At 41.8% G+C, this 21,094-nt stretch overlaps 1 protein-coding gene across 1 annotated transcript; it reads left to right on the top strand.

Moving 5' to 3' along the window:
* The first annotated feature begins 13,902 nt into the window (after positions 1-13,902).
* On the top strand, positions 13,903-15,974 carry LOC100766106 (vacuole membrane protein 1). Its single transcript, XM_027387736.2, is given in 11 exon segments — positions 13,903-13,955; positions 13,957-14,012; positions 14,015-14,044; positions 14,047-14,126; positions 14,128-14,196; positions 14,199-14,307; positions 15,338-15,372; positions 15,374-15,541; positions 15,543-15,747; positions 15,750-15,940; positions 15,942-15,974. Coding segments are annotated over 11 exon segments (1,029 nt in total).
* The last annotated feature ends 5,120 nt before the right edge of the window (positions 15,975-21,094 follow it).

Below are 21,094 nucleotides of genomic sequence, written 5' to 3'. Positions count from 1 at the left end.
AAGTATGACCTGATGATTCTCTGGATTTTCTCAGTGTCCATTGTTATATCCCCCTTTTCGTTTCTGATTTTGTTAATTAGCATGCTCTCACTCTGCCTTTTGGTTAGTTTGAATAGAGGTTTGTCTATATTGTTGATCTTCTCAAAGAACCAACTCTTTGTTTCATTGATTCTTTGTAATGTTTTCCTAGTTTCTACTTTATTAATTTCAGCCCTCAGTTTGATTATTTCCTGGCATCTACTCCTCCATGGTGAGTTTGCTTCTTTTTGTTCTAAAGCTTTCAGTTGTTCTGTCAATTCCCTAGTGTGACTATTCTCCAGTTTCTTCATGTGGGCACTCAGTGCTATGAATTTTCCTCTTAGCATTGCTTTCAGAGTGTCCAATAAGTTTAGGTATGTTGTGTCTACATTCTCATTAAATTCTAGGAAGCCTTTAATTTCACTTTTTATTTCTTCCTCAACCCATGAATGGTGCAATTGGGTGTTATTCAATTTCCATGAGTTTGTAGGTTTTCTGCAATTTGTATTGCTGTTGAATTCTAATCTTAAAGAGTAGTGGTCTGATAAGATACAGGGGGTTATTTCAATTTTTTTGTATCTGTGGAGGTTTGCTATGTCACCAAGTATGTGGTCAGTTTTAGAGAAGGTTCCATGTGGCGCTGAGAAGAAGGCATATTCTTTTGTATTTGGATGGAATCTTCTATAGATGTCTGTTAATCCCAATTGGGTCATAACTTCTGTTAGATCCTTTGTTTCTTTGTTAAGTTTCTGTCTGGTGTTCGTGTCTAGTGGTGAAAGAGGGGTGTTGAAGTCTCCTACTATAAGTGTGTGTGGTTTTATGTGTGGTTTGAGCCTTAGTAATGTTTCTTTTACAAATGTAGGTGCCTTTGTATTTGGGCTATAGATGTTTAGGATTGAGACTTCATCTTGATGGACTTTTTCTGTGATGAGTAGGAAATGCCTGCCCTTCTTCATCTCTTTTGATTCATTTTAGTTTAAAGTCTAATTTGCATCCATAGGCCCAGAGAGATCCTGGGGTGATGGGGACCTTGGGCAGGAGTAGGGCTCAGGAGAGGTCAGGGAGGTGGAGGGAGAAGGAAGAGTTGAATATTTTGATTTTATAATCAGCAGTACTGAGAATGCTGCTTCACACAATTGTGTGTAGAACAAGTGGCAGATTATGTTTAGGGTAACTTCAGAAAATGTTGGAAATTCTGTCCTAATCTTAAAGCAAAATTCATTAATGATTTTTTTAATGGAACTTAAGACAGCAACTCAAACATCATTTTTAAAATCAAACATTCTAACACAATATAACCCAAAGATTTGATACTTCCCTGCTGAAGAATAACAGAACATATCAAAAATCTGGTTTTGGGCTAGAGGGATGGCTCAGAGGTTAAGAGCACTGACTGCCCTTCCAGAGGTCCTGAGTTCAATTCCCAGCAACCACATAGTGGCTCACAACCATCCATTATGAGATCTGGTGCCCTCTTCTGGTGTGCAGATATACATGGAAGCAGAATGCTGTATACATAATAAATAAATAAAATCTTTTTAAAAATCTGTTTTTTTGTCCTTGAGCCATTATGTGTCTATAGCAGTAGGAAACCTTGTGTATAGTAAAAACACTGAAATTCATAGCATACAATAGTCTTGAATCTGAGTCGAGGTGTTTTAGGCAACCCTCATTGGCACTGCATAGTGTGAAGGCATGCACAGTGCAAAGTGTGCATGCTGGATCTTCAGAACCAAAACTGCAATGAAGTCATACACTGCCAGAAATACCCCAGGTTCATTGTGTTTTACTGAATTCCATGTTGGTTATTGTATATCCAGAGACCTTTTACTGTTGTCAAAGTTTTTCAAGTTTCTCATTAGGTTGCAGAATTCCATACAGGGTTGTGACTCACAATTTAAGAAGTAAGGATTTATTTTTGGTTGTGAGCCTAGCCTTTAACGGCTGAGCCATCCATTTAAGCCGGGCATTGGTGGCGCACGCCTTTAATCCCAGCACTCGGGAGGCAGAGGCAGGCGGATCTCTGTGAGTTCAAGACCAGCCTGGTCTACAAGAGCTAGTTCTATGGCAGCCTCCAAAGCCACAAAGAAACCCTGTCTTAAAAAACCAAAAAAAAAGGTAAGGATTTAAACTAACACACAGTTTATGATAAATGTATTCCTTTGTCTCAAAATGGAAAGAATAAAAATTAAAGTGAGAAATGCCTATAGAACAAGAGAATGCCAGAGAAGTTATAAAGTTAAGTGATGGGTTATTTGCACATCCTAGTCAATTGAATTAATAGGTTATTGAAACATAAGCTTAGCAAAATTTTGTTACATATCATTTATATTTTAATTAGTATAGCGGTTGCAGTCATTGCTTGGGCAATTTGGAAATTTTATGCCCCATTTTAAGTTCAAATCTGAATTTATTACACCATTATTTTTTGTGGAGAAAAGTCTACTTCTGTTAAATAAAAACCTGACACCAAGTAGCTTTCCTAGCAGCTAGCACAGTGGAACAAAGAACTTTCTTTATATTGTTAGTCAGAATCATATATTTTTCTTTTGTAGTTGTATAGCCTCTTAAATCAGTATGAAGTACTGTTTGGGGAGGAAATCTGACAAACTATAATTTTGTGACAATAACAGCAATGTCAACCCCAGCTCATAGAATATGGCCCTAAACTGTGACAAACATAGTTCCAGTTTCTATGACAATTTCAATATTAACACTGTAATGTTGTAATGACTAGATCTTGGTCAAAAAACTAAGCTAGTATAGAGATTAAATTTACAAAATGCCAGTGTTTCCATGCATTCAAGTTTGGTACTAAACTTTCTGCCATTTTCCCACCCTCACTGTGTTGATTAACTGGAGGCAGAAGGGAAAGTGTTAATAAGATGATGCTACTAGGGACATGCCCTTTGTCACTGTTCTGATTTACCATTGTTGAGGGAGTTCAGCCAGTGTAGGAAAGAGAAGAAACATACCAAGAGAAATAAATAGTGGGAAAATTAAACCATTACTACTTGAAGACAATTAATTATGTGCCTAGCAAAATGAGTCAGTTAAATGTTTAAAGTTAATAGGCAGGTAAACAGATTGTCTTAGTCACTGTTCTATTACTGTGAAGAGACACCATGACCATGGCAACTCATAAAAGAAAGCATTTAATTGGGGCTTGATTGAAGTTTCAGAGGTTTAGTCTGTTGTCATTGTGGGGAGCATAGTGGCACACAGGCCAACAGTGATGCTGAAGAGTTAGCTGAGAGTTCTGAATCCAGATCTTCAGGCAGCAGAAGAGAGAGAGCCACTGGGCATGGCTTAGGCTCTTGAAATCTCAGAGCCCATCCCCCAGTGACACATTTACTGATGATCAAACAATTGAATATGTGATCCTATGGGGGCCATTCTTATTTAAACCACCACATTGCACTGCTTGGCCCCATATGCTTATAGCCACATCATTATTCAAAATGCATTCAGTCCAACTTCAAAAGACCCTATAGTCTATTACTGTTTTAAAAGTCCAAGTCTCTTCTGAGACTCGTGGCAATGTCTTAACTATAACCCCTGTAAAAATCAAAATCAAAAAGCAGATCATATACTTTCAACATACAAGGACAGAGGATATACATTACCATCCCAAAAGGGAGGAAAGGAAGCAAAGTGAGGAAATCCTGAACAAGTCCAAAAACCAGCTGGGCAAAATCCAAATTCTCCATCTCCATGTCTGATGTTAAAGTGCTCTTCGGATCTCCAACTCCTTTAAGCTTTGTTGACTGCAAAATACTCTCTTGGGTTGGTTCCACTCCCTGTTAGCAGCTTTCCTTGGCAGGTATCCTCATGACTCTGGCATCTCCAACATCTTAGGGTCTCCAAGGCAATCCAAGCTTCAACTTCACAGCGTCACACAATGACCTCTCTGGGACACCTCTGACACATGCCTGGCCTCAGCAGCTTTCCTTAGCCTGGGAGGAAGATTTCACAACCCCCTTTTTTGTATTCTTGACTACAAAGCCAAAACCATGTGAGTAAAACTGCCAGGTTCTGCTGCTTGCTGGGGCTGGAACTTGACCCCTAGTTCCAGCACATCTTCATCATATTTCTGTTGTTGATGGTTTCCTTTGCTGCTTAATTTTTTTTCTTGAATACCTTTCCACAAGTTGGAAGCTTAACTGGGTAGGGTCTTGCCCTGAGTTTTCATTGGCCTTCTAGAAGAAATGATTACTTATGCTTAAGGACTTAGAAGTACTAAACAGGGGTTTATGGCTTCAGAAATGTGATGTTTGTGCTATTTTACAATTGTAAAACTATAGAGAAATGTGTATGTTTTCTTAGCTTCTGGAATCTGCATGGTCTCTTGGATCTGCTGTATTTTGTATATTGCTGGGCCATGTAGCAAATGCCCAATAGATTTCTTTCACTTCATAGTGTAATCATTAAGGAAATGTTGACCAATTCTATAGTTTGTATATGGAACATCTCCCACGGGTTTAGTTTTGAGGTCATGTTCCCTGGCCCATGGTGCTATTTTGAAGGTAAGGCCTTTAAGAGGATGAGCTTTTGAAGGCTCATCTCACCCTTGGTCCCGGCTTGCTTTCTCTGCTTGCTGCTCAGCCACAATATGTACATTTGCCCTGTCGCATGCTCCTACCACAACAGTCAACCTTCCTCTGACATGTTGGACTGAAATCCCTCTGCAGCCTTGAGTCAAAATAAGCCCTCTGTCCTTCACATTGTTTATGTTTAGTCACAGTAGCATAAACTAATATGTACAGTGACATAAAGCAAGGGGAACCTGGAGTTCCGTTAGTCATCTGCAACAAAAAAAATGATTAGTATGAATTAATTTCTTTGACCCAGATGCATATGAACCCCTGGACACAAAGCTGTCTAATCAGGCTTGTGATGGGCAAGTAATAAGAACAGCAGGATGACTATAAAAGTGCTAGGAGGCCTCGTCAAATCTACTACAGGCATACTTGTTGGGTAGGGTCAGAAACTAGCCGGCTGCACAGACTTGATCTATGGCTTGTCTCAGTCAAGGAATCTATACAATTTGGAAAAGCTGAAGATCAGAATGAAGACAAGAATTTTATATTCAGCAGTCTGGGTAACTGGATAAAGGGTATAGTTGGACGTGCTTGTTATTTTCACAAAGAGCTTATAGGAAATGGTTTGTAAGTGTTGCCATCAGCTTGAAGTCATTGCTGGCATTGAGAATCAGTGTGTCATCCAGAGAGGACCACGTACTTCTCATCAGTGTTTTTCCAGGCTAATTGCAGTATCCATGAGCACTTAAACTATATGTAGCCGCAACTTGTGCTAAGGCAAGCAGAAGGACTTTAAGGTCTGTATGTGATCGCTCTCAGTGTATGTAACAAGGGAAACATTCATTTAGAGTCATTTAGTAGCAGGAAAGTCTATGCAGAAAGATGTTTTTGCCTTATTTTTAGAGTCAGTTTTGTGCAGACTTTTCATATCATTCCACACGGTTTTGAGAAATCAGTAAATGAATTGAGCAGCACTTATTTGTATTAAGCTAAAAACAATCATTTGGATTTTGTCAAGACCTTGTTTTCCAACTTAGAAACTGGCTGGTTTTGGAAACATAGGAAACTTCCTAATGCTTGCTAAGGATATGAATATAAGGGTTTTCATCTTGTAAAGCCCTATTTTCTCAGGGATTTAGAAATAAACACTTTGGAAGGCAGTTGGGAGCACAGAACTACCCATCGTTATTCTACACCTAAATCCAAGGTTTTGGATGTCCTCGTACCTCCACCTGGAATAATCCTCTTACCTCTCAGGTATGTGGAAAGATAATTTGTCCAACATGAGTACAATTTTTAGCTATTATTATATAATAATCAAACAGAACAGGATGGCAAACCATTTGCTTCCCAGCTATGTCTACTACAACACTTTCTGAGCACAAAGAAAGGCAAGTTGTCCAAAAACCTATTTGTGAAATAGCCAGTAATGACAGGGCCAGTGTGAAGCACATGCAAAACAGGTATTTTAACATGATGATGGATAAGAGAAACCGATATGTCAAATAGTTCAAGCTCTATGATCAAATTGGAATAATATTGAATGTGATTATGATCTGAGGCAGTAGAATTCAATTTTCCTTATATGATGGAAATTTCTCTGAGCAGGCCCAGGTTAAGTGATTACTGCAAGGTTGATGACACACTGATTCCCAGTGCCAACAATGACTTCAGGTTGATAGCAACCTTTAAAAATTGCTTCCTGTAAATTCTTTGTGAAAATAACAAGCAATCCATTTTGCTCCAGAGTGACTTTTAGTTGAGAGACTCCACCCAAGGATCTGGATTTAATAAAACAAAAAGCATGTTGGCATTACAAATATATTCTCTTCAGATGCAAGTTCCCCACAAAAGTTTCATTTTCCCTTTTGATTTATTTATTTATTTATTTGTGTATGTGGATATGCCTGGGTGTAGGTGTCTACACCACATATGTGCAAGACCCTTCCAATGTCAGAAGAGGGCATCAAGTCTCCTGGAACTGGAATTGCAGATGGTAGGAATTGAACCCTTGTCCTCTGCAAAAGCACTAAGTGCTCTTAACTGCTGAGCCACTTCTGTGGTGCCAGCACTCTCACTTTCTACTTAGTGAATAGATCCTTATGTATGGCCAGCAATTACATAGTTTAAATGGTGAACTTGTGAGGAAGGGTGGAAGGGGGTGAAAGTCACTGACACATTGTGCTTGTATGTATGCATTTGAGATATTAAGGTTAATACTTACAGAGGACTTCAAAGCCACAAATACTTACCCCCTCCATTTATTCATGTATTCAGCATGTAGTATTTATTGAATACCAAGTGATGTTGAACAAAACAGAAAATACCTTTGTTCTCATAGAGCTGACATTCTAATGAGAGAAGGAACATAAACAATAAACTAAAAGTTACCCAAAGATAATTTCCTTAACAAAGATTTGTATTTAATGAGCAAGTTAGAGGAATCATCTGATTATAGAAGAGTATTGATACTATTTGCGATTTTGTGACTGGTAATAGATTTTTTAAAAATCATACCAGTAGTTGGCTAGCTTAGCATTGCTCATACATTGTGTATAATTCATAACCTTGCTCCTAAGACTCAAAGAGCTTACAATTAGAATTTGCAAGTTTTTCCTAAAAATCATGCAAAGAGGGAAGGAAGAACTAACAAGACAATCAGATATTTTTCTACCTTCTAAGTGAGAGCTATGCTGCCTTTAAGGTAACAGTTGGTGTGAAGAAAGTTCAGGATTCTTAGGGCTTGAAATTGATTCTATGTGTTCTTTCCTATTTGGTAAAGAACCAATGTAGTCAGTTTGTCTTTGGAAGGTCCAATCTACTTTGCTCATTCCAAAAAATGCACTGTGATCAAATGGGAATAGGAAAACTGGCTTTAAAATTGTTTTTCAAAATTAAACAGTCATGAAAAGGAAGACCCTGCTGGGCTGAGACAGAGCATGTGTTTAGCCAAAGAATATGTAGCTCTAAATTCAATCCCTTGCTCACACGCACATGCACGCTCACACCCATACTGGGCGGCGCAAGCACTGGAGAACCCAAAAGCCAGAAACGCAATTCAGTCCCGTGCAAAGCCCTGAGCAGTACTGAGGCTAATGATGATGCTCTCGGTAGAGGATTGTGTAAGTTACACCGTGTAAGTCCCGGACTTCAGAGGCCGGAGGTCAAGGGAGCGAGTATCTGAGTGTAGAAAGGAAGACACTGAATCAAGAAGAGCGTGAACTACCCCTTCTCTGTCTTCTCCCTGGGCCCCCAAAGGCTGGAGCAAGCCCTCTACATTGGCTGAGGGAGATCTCCTTTGTCTGAGTTACTATTTCAAACGCTTATCGCTTCTGTAAACACTCACAGAAAAAATGTTTTACCTATTTTCTGGGTAACTCTTACACTCAGAATATTGACAGACAGCATTAACCCCTTTGTAGTCCTTCTTGCTTTAATTTATATCCTTCAAATGAGGTTTTCAAAATAAAAAAAAATCCTTGACCTTTCATAGTTCTCTTTTCTATTATATTGAATGATCATTTGTTTAAATCTTTAATAAATTTGGTTTGAGGGTGGTACCTACATGACCTTAGTGCGGGGGTTAAATAGGAGTATCTAAGCAGCAACAGCAACATGAGATTACTGAAGAAAACACACCCCCAGCTTTCCACATTTCACAAACCTCAAGACTTTCTCCATTGCACCTGTTGTATATCAGCTATTGCATGTAATTTTCAGGAATCAGTATTTGACCATTCTGTATTGTATGGTTCCTTATCTGCTATTGTTCTCTACAGTTTTTTAATTGTTTAGTGTGTGTGTATGTGTGTGTGTGTGTGTGTGTGTGTGTTTGTGTGTGTGTGTGGTGTGAAGGTGTCATAGCTCATGTGTGGAGGTCAGAGGACCTCCAAAATAGTTTCTCGTATTTCACAATGCTTTATTGTATTGGTATATTATTGTGGTCCACCTGTTTTACTGATGTTGTGCATGTTTCCCCCTAACTGTTGGTTATGTTAATTTCATTGCTGACGAGACAGAACCTTGGGCTTGCTGGCTAGCCAGTTTAGTGTTTATGAGCCCCAGGCTATTGAGAGACCCTGTCTCAAAAATCCAGGGTAGACAGCCAATGAGGAATGACACTCAAGGTTGTCCCCTGGTCTTGATGCTTTTGGTGTAAGTACTTTATTGACTCAGATGTCTCCCAAGTCTTTTTTTCTGAATTCTGAATTATAAATCATTCTGTAGTTTATGTTACACATTCCAGAGTAAAATGAGGTAACATGTAACACACAGCCAAGTATGCAAGTTCTGGCAGGCTGGCCTATTTCTTAGGACCTGGATAGATTTCTTAATGTCTCTGGGGCAAGGTTTCCTCACTTCAAAGCACAGTAATAATAATGGTGCCCATCTTGTGCAATTATTGTGAATCTGAAATATGTACATGTCAGCCCTCAGATCTGTGCTCAACACATTGTAAGCATCTGGCCATGCCAGCTATTGTTAAAGTTCTTAGTATGCCATTTATTACATCCTAAAAATCAATAAATGTTCATTTCCCACTGTTAACCCACCAAAGTAGGTGTTTTCCTTGGGCAATGTATTTGACTCTTTCTTTTAATTATGGAAGAATAAACTCAAGTTGTAAATACTTTTTACATATTTTCCTCGGGCCTGCAAGGTGACTCTATAGGTAAAGGTGCTGGCTGTGCAACTTGGTTACATGAATTTGGCCTCCAGAACACATCTAAAGGTGGCAGGAGAAAACCAATCTCACAAAGTGGTCCTCTGACCTCCACACATGAGCTATGACACCTTCACACCACACACACACACACACACACACACACACACACACACACACACCACATACCACATGCGCACACACACACACACACACACACACACACACACACACACACACATACACACACACTAAATCTTTTTAAATAGACATGATGGTGCACTTTTTTCCGTTGTTTGCTTTTTTTGCATTTTTTAATTAAATTATTAATATTTTCACATGTACTTTCCCTCTCCCTCTCCCTCCCCCCACCCCCATTCCTTCTCCCCACCTCCAACCTACCCCCCACCCCATCCACCCGCCACTCCCCAGGCAGGGTAGGGCCCCCAACCAGGGCTCCACCAAGTCCACCAAATCTTCCTGTGCTGGGCCTAGGCCCCTCCCCATGTGTTCAGAGACAGAGCGAATCCCTTCAAGTGGGATGGGCTCTCGAAGTCCCTCCCACCCACCAGGGCAAAACGCCAGTCCACCTCCAGAGGCTCCCAGGAGTGCAGGGGCCTCCCCATTGGCATCCATGATCAGGGGGCTGGATTAGTCCTGTACTGTCCTCCCAAAGAGCATCTGGGGTCGATATGCTTTCCCTTTTTCAGGCCAACTGTTTCTGTGGGTTTCTCCAACCAGGTACAGACCCCTTCGTTCTTCATTCCTCCCTCTCTTCAACTGAGTTCCAGATTTCAGCTCAGTGTATTTCTGTGGATGTCTGTCTCTGCTCTCATCAGCCACTGGATGAGGACTCTAGAATAGCATAGAGAGTATTCATCAATCTCATTCTAGGGGATGGTGCACTTTTAATCCCAGCACTCAGGAAGCAGATGCAGAAGGATCATTGTGAAATTGAAGCCATCACATAGCAAGTTCCAGGCCAGACAGGGGCTGTATAATAGGACCATCTGCTTTTCTCTCTCTCTCTCTCTCTCTCTCTCTTGGATTTTTTCGAGTCAGGGTTTCTCTGTGTAGCTTTGTCGACCAGGCCTGCCTCTGCCTCTGCCTCTGCCTCTCAAGTGCTGAGATTAAAGGCATGTGCCACCACTGCATTTAGAGGCTCTGGCTGTTCCTACAGAAGATGTGAGTTTGATTCCCAGTCCATACATGGTGGCTAACAGTCATCAATAACTCCAGTTCCAGGGGATCTGACATCCTCTTCTGGTCTCAGCAGGCTCCAAGAACACACATGGTACACAGACACACATGCAGGCAAAACACCCAGACACAAAAAATAAACAACAAAACCAAAATCAAGAAAACATGGAGAAAAGGCCATATAATATGGAGACCACATTCTTTTTAAAATCAACTTTGTATATGTGTGCATGTACACAGTGTTGGTATATGGGTGTGTGTGTGTGTGTGTGTGTGTGTGTGTGTGTGTGTGGTGGGGAGGGGGTATGTAAATGCAGGGGATGCATGACATGGTGTGCATGTGAAGGTCAGAGAACAAGCTCAGGTATCACAGTCCTTGCCTTCCTCCTTGGAGGCAGGGTCCCTTTGAGTACCCCAGGTTAGCTGCCCCTTGTGTGTTCATGGGTTCCTGTGTCTCTACCTCCCATTTCCCTATAGGAGCCCTGGGATTACAGACACAAACAGCCAGCTTTACATGGGTCCTAGCAATTCAAACCCAGGTCTCTAGGCTCACACAGTGAGCACTTTACCCACCAGGCCACCTCCAAGCTCCTCAGACCATCTGTTCTCTTAAGCATGCAGACAGAAGAACTGTGTCAAGAACTTTAAACTCAGATTGGAGAAATGGTATTTGCTAGAAACTTCCCCCAAACAACCATTCTATGTGTGTGTTGCTGTGTATTAGTGTTATTCCAAGGTAGTCTCATACAACCCAGACTGGCCTTAAATTCACTCTTCTGACTTCATCTCCCGAGCACTGGTATACAGGCAGGCCCACCACATCATATTTAGAATTGACATTTTTAATGTTAAAATGAGTATGAGTTTTATGTACCTTAGATTAATAATTATGATTAGGCAAGGATGGAGCCTATTATTATCAAAATATTCAGTAGTAAGATATTTCTCAGGAATTTATTTCCATAGTCTCAATAAGACACTTGTAAATATCTAGCAGGGGCTACTTAAACAGAGTAAGAGCTCTGATTGGGGGTGGTCCTCAGAGCTGCTGAAATCTCTTCTATTTTATCATGTGGGCATCTCCATCAGATCAACGTTTGTCCTGCCTGAATCCCTCACCTGCCAAGGGCCTGTTGTAATATCTGTGACTCTGCCTAAAGACTGCCTCAACTGCATGGTCAGATGTAACTGAAGACAGGCTAGATGTTCTGGGGAGTAACAACTGTCAGGAGGCAAAAGAGAATTAGGGGAACAGGCTCCCTTATTCCCCAAGTGGGACACCTCAAAGGCAGGCCCTAAACATTGTTCCAGAGGTTTCTAGAGCTGTTGCTCCCACTTGACAGCAGTGAAGATGTTCATGAACACTTCATGTTGACTTCTTTGGGTCACATCTGAATAATGCCGATAATAAGGTTTCACTCCCATCCCCAGACCCTGTTACCTAATATTTGGTACCCAGAGAAATGAGAGAGGTTTGGAGATGGACAGACCTTTGAGAATTGATCTCCCCTAACATGTAGGATTTTGGAACTTGAGACCAACAGGCACACAAATCTCCTGCATTCTCCCCCACTAACATATGGGAAGGGCTTCCAAAGCCCAGGGTTGAGCTGTTCAACTTCTTTGGTCCTGTCCAAGTCTCCATATCAAAAGTACCAACTTTGTTTCTGATTTAGTTTCTTTTATATTTCCAACTTCCATTTCTCTTCTTTATAGCTATCCATGGAAGGAGTGACAGGCAATTTATCCATATGGGATTGAAATTCTACAATTGGTGGTGACAAAATGTAAAAACATATATATTGACTTAATTATGACTGAGAACAGCAGGAGAGATGGCTCAATGGTTAAGAGCACTTCTTGTTCTTGCAGAGGGCCTAGGTTTGGTACCCAGCACCCACATGATGGCTCACAAACATCTGTAGCTCCAGTTCCAGGGGTTCCAATGCCCTCTTCTGACCTCCACGAGCACTAGGCACACAAGTGATGTACAGACATACATGTAGGAAAAACACCCACATGCATAAAATAAAGTAAAAATCTTCAAAAATTATAAATACCAACTAAGAGAACATTGTGGTTAGGGAGTTCAGACTGATGTTTTGGAGAGAGAGCAGGCATAACACCTGGCGATCAGAGAACCTCACAGGGGATGCTGGGTCCCCTGACCCAGTCCTGTCTCCGATTTTGCAGAAAAGTGAACTGATCCAGGAAGTGAAGCCATTGGTGCAGGTCTTACAACTTAGAGAGGCAAGCAGCCCTCCTTCATCTCTCAGGTACCTCATGCTCTGCCAGAGGCTGTCTAGCTCCCTTCTGGTGCAGTGCCAGCCCTACCACAGCTTTCATCTTTTGTTAGTTTTGGAATTTGCCAAGACCGTTAGGCCTGGAAAATATGAGAACAAATATAACACTCTACTAAGAGCTCTCCACACAACACAGCAGCAGCTATCCCAAGAATGTTTTGCATATGGGGTGAAAATATTGTTTGTTCTGTCTTAATTCTTAGGGGGGAAAATCTAGCTGCATGATTTTTTTTCCTTCAGAATTAAGCACGAGTACCATATTCTTTATCCTTCTTTGGAAGAGCAGAAAAACAAAGTAGCCATTGTAGGCCCCCTTTTTAGACCTAAGGACCAATGACATTGCTCACCCCTCCCACTGAAGGTCACAGATACTGGTCTCCTGGAGAGCATTGACTGCCCAGGGTGACAGGAAGCTGCTGAGTAAGCTTGTCCTCAACCCAGACCTGATTCCAAAGGACAATTCTTCTGATTGTTCTTGGGTCTTGTCATATCAAATGTGCTCAACAAGAGCTTCCAATTTCTGTTTGGGGAATAAAAATAAAAAAGACCAACACATTCCTTTTATGTTTGTGCAAATGAAACAGAGGCAAGAAGCTGGGAAACAGCAGAAAGAGCTTTTTGATATGTAACTCAGCTGATTTCCCACTGAAGTCCTGAGACATGAATGAATATAACACACAGTTGTTCCTCTGTCTCCTGGGGAGGCTGGCTCCAGGCCAGACACTCAAGTCTCTTATATAAAGGGTACGACATTTGCATATAACCTATGGGCATCCTCCTACATAAACAATCTCTAGATTAATTCTGATACCTAACACCATGTAAATGCTAAGTAACAAACAGTTATACTGTATCTTAGGGAACAAAGACAAGAAAAACATCTGTTCATGTTCAGCTGACCATTTTTGACCTATGGTTGGTAGGATCTACTGATATGGCAACTATGGATGCAGAGAACTCGTTACAAGATGGAGCTGTTATGGTCCTTGTGACAGCCTTGATACCTAGGCTAAACCACCCATCCTCATAGGCTAATAAAACTGACAAATAGAAGTGAAAAGCAGAAAGTGGTCTCAGCATTGGGTGTGAGAGTCAATTCTGGGAGCGCCTTCCAGGATCCTGAAATCTGGAGAAGCTGGGGGTCTGAACGGCTCCTCCAGAGTTACTGATCTGTGAAATGGCAGAGAATGGGAAAAATTGTGACCAGAGATGTGTAGCAATGAGTAAAGAACAGTAGAAGTTTCATAGGCTTTTCTTCAGTACATGAGAAGAAGAGAAGGGCTAAGGAAAAAAGAATATTGTCCTGTGGACACAGCCACTCATACCTTGTAGTGTTTTCCCCTGGAAACTCTTATAGTTTTGAAGGAATGGACCTCAAAATTGTGGCATCGTCAAAGCATTTGTGGTGTCTTTTTGACTGCTGCTTGCTGTGCTGATAGCTGTGTAGGGTGTGGAAGGAGTGCACCAACAGTGTGTGTGCAGTGCATAGAAAAGCAGTTTCTTTCCTATGCCTCCTGCTGTCCTGTTGGTTTTGGAACAGGCTTGCACACTTTCCTGCTTTACCTGCTCTCATATAGCTTCGGTTACATTAGCTATCTATGAATGCAATGTTGTAGAATATTAATTTAAGATATGTTACATTTGTTTATGCTGTGGAACATCTGTTTAATGATGCAAAGATGTGTTGCATTCTTTTATGATGCATTTTTTCTATTCTGTGAAGCTGTGTTACTTTGCCGGTCTTAAACACCTGATTGGTCTAATGATGGGGGCTGTCCTTCTGTATGCATGTTTCTCTTATTTGTTGATGAATAAAACACTAATTGGTCAGTAGCCAGGCAGGAAGTATAAGCATGACTACCAGACAAAGAGACTTCTGGGGAAGAGAAAGGCAGAGAGGAACTGCCAGGGAGATGCCATGTAGCTACCAGGAAGACAGGACACCGGGCATTCTCCGGTAAGATAAGGCCATGTGGAAATACATAGATTAATAGTTATGTGTTAATAATTAAGAGAGAGAGCTATCCTGTAAGAAGCCTGAGCCATTGGCCAAACAGTTTTATAATTAATATAAGCCTCTGTGTGTTTATTTGGGACTAAAGGGTAGCAGGACCATGTGGGAAAGAAACTTCGTCTATAATTTAATCAAGAGCTGAATGAACAATAGCTAGGCAGTAGAGAGATGGGTGGGGCTGCCAGGCAGAGAGAATAAATAGAAGGAGAAAAAGAGAAGGTAGAAGAGTGAGAAAGGGAGGAGAGGAGGATGCCAGGGGCCAGCCACCAAGCCACACAGCCAGACATGGAATAAGAAAGAAAGAAAATATATGCAGAAATAGAGAAAGGTAAAAGCCTGGAGGCAAAAGATAGACAGGATAATTTAAGAAGAGCTGGCTAGAAATAAGCCAAGCTAAGGCCGGGCATTCATAAGCCTCCATGTACTTATTTAGGAGCTGAGTAATGGAACCCCAAGGAGCAAAGAGCCAAAGAGTAAAAACAAACAATGCCAATGCAATGCAGTTAATTTCCCTGAGTCACCTTACCCTGACCAGAGTATCCATCTAGATGAGAATGCACTGAAGGAGCCGTTCCTTCATGGAGCATCATCTCAAAAGACGTGGGTGTCGGTACAGCCGTTGGAGAGCTGTGTCCTGCCTCTGCATTTCATGGCCAGCACAACTCGCCTCTCAGGTGCTGAGCCAGATGATGAAAAGTATCAGGAATTTGAAGAAATGCTGGGACATGTAAAGAGTTCACAAGACTCTGCATCATGGATTGTTTAAAAGCTAGTATAGAAAGTTGTTTTTTTTTTTTTTTTTAATTTTGGCCTGTGCTTCTATTCCAAAGCCCGTATTTGACCAGCCTAGAATAACATGTGGACACTTCCTTGTACCTTTTTGGACCTTAGTTGGTGCAACGCTGATTGGAAAAGCAATCATTAAAATACATATCCAGAAAGTCTTTGTTACATTAACTTCCCGAAAGCACATCATGGAGCAGATGGTGGCTTTCACTGGTGCTGTCCCCCCATAGGTCTGTCTCTGCAGAAGCCTTTTCAATCATACCTAGAGGCTCCATGGCAGAAGCTTCACCACAAGACACCACAGAGGAAATTGACTATCAGGATGTTTGAGAAGCTGCTGGCTGTAATGGTGTGTTACCTTAGCCTGGCTGTCATTAATTCCATGGGACAAAGTAACACCAAAATAATTAATCTGGCAGAACTTGAACTCAGAGAAGAAAACTAAATAAGCAGAGGTGTTTATCCGCAGAAGTTAGCACAGAGGGGTCCTGCCTTACACTGGGAGGGCTTTCATCAGGAAGGAAGGTCCACTTTTCCAGCCTGTATTGATTCTTAGAACATTACTCCTGAATGCTGTTTAGTCTGTATTTTACATTGACGTACTTTTCCTTTATGTGTTAAGGTTAGGTCTCCACCCTCCATTCACTACACAGGGTATTCCGTTAGGGTAGATGTGATGCTTTTCTGCAGACTCAATAAAAATTGGCCTTCTGTTTCTTTCAAAGGGCCCACATGGTACAACTGGAGAACTCCTGCCACACAAAACATTCTGAAATATGTTAGATGCATCAGGCTTTTTAGGCTGGTCACAAATGATTGTTTTTTCTGAGTCATCAAGTGCATACAAGTTATATTGGAGAGCAATCTTCCATGTCTATCATTGAACAATTTAACGTGTCTTACATTCCCACCCTCAAAAATGATCTATTTCACACCTTCTGGGGAAACTGATCTTTAAATTTTGAGACGGGATAAGGAAAATCCGGCTGGTGTCTCACAAATGAGCACACCGTTTTTTATTCTGAAGATATCTTTGATCATGGGGTGGAGTGAAGAACAGAAAGCAGTTGTTCAATGCATCCATGCTGGAAAGAGAAACAAAGCTGACCAGTGGGTCCTCTCCCGACCTAAGACCAGCTTTGGAATGCAGGCAGGAGATCTGGGTCTAAACAGAAGGCAAGAGGTGTGCATCACTAAGTCCTCTCAAGGTGTGGTCCGGTCAGCACTGCGCTGACTTCCACCCATCACTGTCTGGGCTCCCTGCTCTCCTGAAAGGTGGCCTTACAGGTTGTCAGAACTGTGGGAAACCTCTTCCTGGGAGACAAAGTCCTCCTCTGACTGGTACTGGCTTCAGCCTTTCCTTCTCTTGGATGAGACCCCTGAGACAATTCCAGTCCTGTGGAAAGTACTGTCGTCTCAATGGGCTGATGGCTGAGGGAGAGGCATGTGACTATCATTCATCCTGCTAGGATGGTTACATGCTTACTGTACTTAAATGTGTCTGGATTTCAAGACTTTATTCTCAGTGCTTTCTGTGGGCTATGAGGCTGATATTCTAAGAATGAATGTGCTTTTATCAACCTCCAGTAATAGTGACTCAGGCATAGCTAGAAATCCATTAAAATACAACTTTTTCTACCCACACCATGCTTCATTTTTAAAGTGGGGCATTATTAGCCCACTCAGTGTTCACTTTAGAACAATGCAGTTCGACACAGTCATTTAATTAAAAGCTAATTCCCTGTAATGTAAAATTCCAGGCAATTCAGTATCTGTTGAGCAATACACTGACAGTAATGTCAGCAGTAATATGCTGCTCTCACTTTCTGCATCGATTCCTGTTTGACTTGACTCTAATTGGACACATCTCACTACAGAAAACATCCCTCCTCTGCAGAGACTTTTAGGGACTGGGTTTGTGCTGCTTGTTGGGTATGGCGTGGGAAGGCCAGCCTGAGAATACTGTGAATTTAACACCTGTGTTTCCCAGCTAAAACATGGGTGCAACCTCTAATCCATCCACATTCCCTAAGTCCACCTCTGTGTCAATTCCTGCTTCTCCTCCAAGAGTCACTAGATAAAAATTAGAGACTCCAGGAAAGTCAGAGTTCCAAAGGGAAAAGACATTATAGTAAACAGGAGTAGCTCTGACAAGCTGCGTCTAGGAGCAAAGAGCAGCCAGGGATGGGCTCTTCCTGAAAAAAACATCCTCATGAAAGCAAACAAATTGACAAATAAAAGCTGAAGGGGGGTCCTCTAGGAAAATAATACAATCATCTTTCTCATATTAATACTGTCAGTCAGGCCGGCCCCATTTGCTTCCATCCTTAAAGACATGCTGCACCAAGATGATGTGATTTCATTTTCTGGGAAAGGAAAATAGACAATTCAAGAGCTTGGTGCACTTCAGCAAGCGTGGTGTAGGGGACATTGTATTGCAAAGAATGAGGACACAGGATGACACTCTAATAGAAGAGGTAGGAAAGTATTTAGAGCAGGCCAGGCATGACCGTGCACACCTGTAATCCCTCAGAGGCAGAGGAAGGGGTCATTAGTTCTAGACCAGCCTGGTGAGTTTCAGGCCAGTATGGACTATATACCCTGTCAAGAGAAGGAGGAAGGGAGAGAAGGAGAAAGGAGAGAGAGAGAGAGAGAGAGAGAGAGAGAGAGAGACAGAGAGAGAGAGAGAGAGAGAGAGAGAGAGAGAGAGAGAGAGAGAAGAGGAAAATGATATGTCCAAACAAACATCACCAATCTCTAAATGTGTCCTTAAAAAGATGTTAGTATTCTGATCTTCCTCCTCATCTCCTTCACATCCCACTGCAGTTCAAGCCTTCATCCCATGCTCCTGGGAACAGAAATTGAAGCCAGTACGATCAGCATGGGGATTTTAGCAACATGAATCATTAAACAGGCTTTTCTGGGAGTATACTGGAAACTCCACTGCCATAATAATTAAAAATCACAATAATCTTACTAATGGTTAACAATAATTATTATCATTACTCTCATCCTTCATCTCCTCATCAAAGCTTCTTTGGAGAATCATGTAGCAAATTCTAAACTGTGGTACACCCTGGCTCTTAGGCTAGACCATAAGAGAACCCAGGGAACCAGGCAATTGGCAGGGCTTTTGTGCACAGGCAGACATGTTGGGCCCTGCACCTCAGGGTCAGCCAAGAGGATGAGCACATTAAGTTCTGACCTGCTTTCCAGACTGAACACCTTGGCTCATGCCTGCATCAGTGAGGAAGACAGGACATATTTACTCATGTTCACACAAGCTACAGGTTGGCTGGGCCCTGAACCTAACCTAGGTATGTTTTTACTCCAGAGGCAGACTCCCAGCATCAGAAATAGTATGCACAAGCTGACACTAAGTCCTGTTGGAGAGTTCCAAAACCATGATTTGAAAGTGTCACAGCAAAGCTGAGGCCCAGCACTTGAGGAGATGTGGAGGACACTGGCAAGGGGCTTCTTGATTAGACCACTGTTGGGCAACTTTCACTGTAAGCCTTCCACTGGTATCTCCCAGTTAGTCTTCGTGCCATTAACACTGTACCTGAGACTTGGAGAAATCCAGTGCAATTGCTCCTGGCTTCTGGCTCTTGCGTATTTAAAAGAACTCTTTGATTTCCTCCTTATTTCTTTACAGCTTTTTAATTCTCTTATCTTTAAGAACTAAGGTAAATGTGCCGCTTTGATAAATAATCAGATTTGCCTGATTGTTGATTTGATCTAAGAACACTCTTAAGCAAAACTTGTCAGAAAGTGAGTTAAGTGTGGTTTATTAGTGGGGGGGGAGTGCTGGGAAGACTGTTCTAACTGTGAATATACAGTGAGACAAACAGGCTTCTAAAAAACAAAACAAACAAACTGGAACCAAAGCTGTCTCTGGTGATCTTCCTTTGCTCTTTATTTAGCACTTCATCTTTCAATGTCTAACAAACAAAGCCTGTGGTGAGCAGTCTGGTTGGGCATAGGGAATCAGTCTACACTTACTGCACATGACAGCAAAGAGGAGAGTCTAAGTATTTATTGTACAACCTAGCGGTTCTCAACCTTCCTAACTCTGCGACCCTTTAACACAGTTCCTCATGTTGTGGTGACCCCCAATCATAACATTATTTTTGTTGCTACTCCATAACTGTAATTTTGCTACTGTTACAAATAGTAAACATCTGTGTTTTCCAGTAGTCTTAGGTGACTCCTGTGAAAGGGTTGCTCAAACCCCAAAGGGGTGGAGACCCACAGGTCTATCTTATAGACTTCCATATTCAAAGAATTTCCCATTTAAAATATCAGTGGATCTATGCTTCACAACTTTCATGATAAAAAGGACATGTAAATGAACTCGTTACTAACTACTGCCATAAAAGTCCTCCAACAGACGACCCAGAGAAGGATGGATACTCTGCTTTGTCACATGGGCTTCTGCCTATTCATCAGCATCTCTTGTGGGTTGGATGGACACATATGAGTATTTAGTAGTTTGAATGGATCAGTTTATCTAAACACTGTTCCAGCCTCAATGGTTCACCAAAATGAAAGTCCCTTGTTTTCTCACACTGAATGTCCAGCATGTGTTGAGTTGGGAGATTCAGGCTCAGCCATTCCACTCAGTAGTTAATTATGTTAACTACTCTGTAATTATGTTAGCTCTGAAAGCTTCTGTTGTAACATTTGCCACTTGTGCTTCCTTGTCATTGGCCAAAGCAAGTCATAGCCCCACTCCCAACTGGAAAGGGGACCAAGAAGTAATCTCTCACCACATGGCCAGAAGAGAGCCCCAATGACTGCCACTCAGTGTTCCTCTGAGAGGACCCCAGTACCACCCCTGTAGATAAGAAATTTCTGGTGAAACTAGGAGAAATGGCTTCTACATTCCTATATCTAGCAACCACCATTACAGCTTGGACACCTTTTTTCCAGAGGGAGGTGTGTGTGTGTGTGTGTGTGTGTGTGTGTGTGTGTGTGTGTGTGTGTGTCACAAGAAGCCTTGCCTACTCCATGTACGTCACTAGATTTTTTATTTTTAAAATTATGTTTTCCCTAAAACTCAGAAACTATTGCTGAGAAGTAACCTGAGGGAGCTGGAGTCTCTGTGGTTTGCTCTCAAGTTCTGGACACTGATTGTCTGAAGAACTTAGTCAAAGATGGGAAGATGGCTGCCATTCCCTCAGCCTGACTCCTTTCCTAACACAGAACAGACAGTGAAGAGTGGACAGCTGGCCAAAGGTGGGCCAAGGCCTCTCCCTTGGAGCTTTGAGGTTTGGAACGAGAGTTTGCACTGCTTGGTTTGGGATGTCTTGCGACTGATTGGTGATATAACTGAACCCCTAGGTATGCACTACCTTCTGTTTGCTCTCCTGCATTTTCCAGTTTCCTCCACAATTAGATCAGAGATGTATAACTAAGTTCTAGGCCGTGGGAAAGAGACGATGCAGGCCACATCTAGGCTCAGATGCCAGAAACATCTCTATCTTTCCCCTGTGTGTTTCTCCTCACCTGGAGGCCACATATTCTAGACACAGAATTATAGATGAGAGAAGTGGATTATGGAGTCTAT

This window comes from Cricetulus griseus (assembly GCF_003668045.3).
Source record: "Cricetulus griseus strain 17A/GY chromosome 1 unlocalized genomic scaffold, alternate assembly CriGri-PICRH-1.0 chr1_1, whole genome shotgun sequence".
Taxonomy (NCBI): Eukaryota; Metazoa; Chordata; class Mammalia; order Rodentia; family Cricetidae; genus Cricetulus; species Cricetulus griseus.
This window is presented reverse-complemented; position numbering and strand designations above follow the sequence as displayed.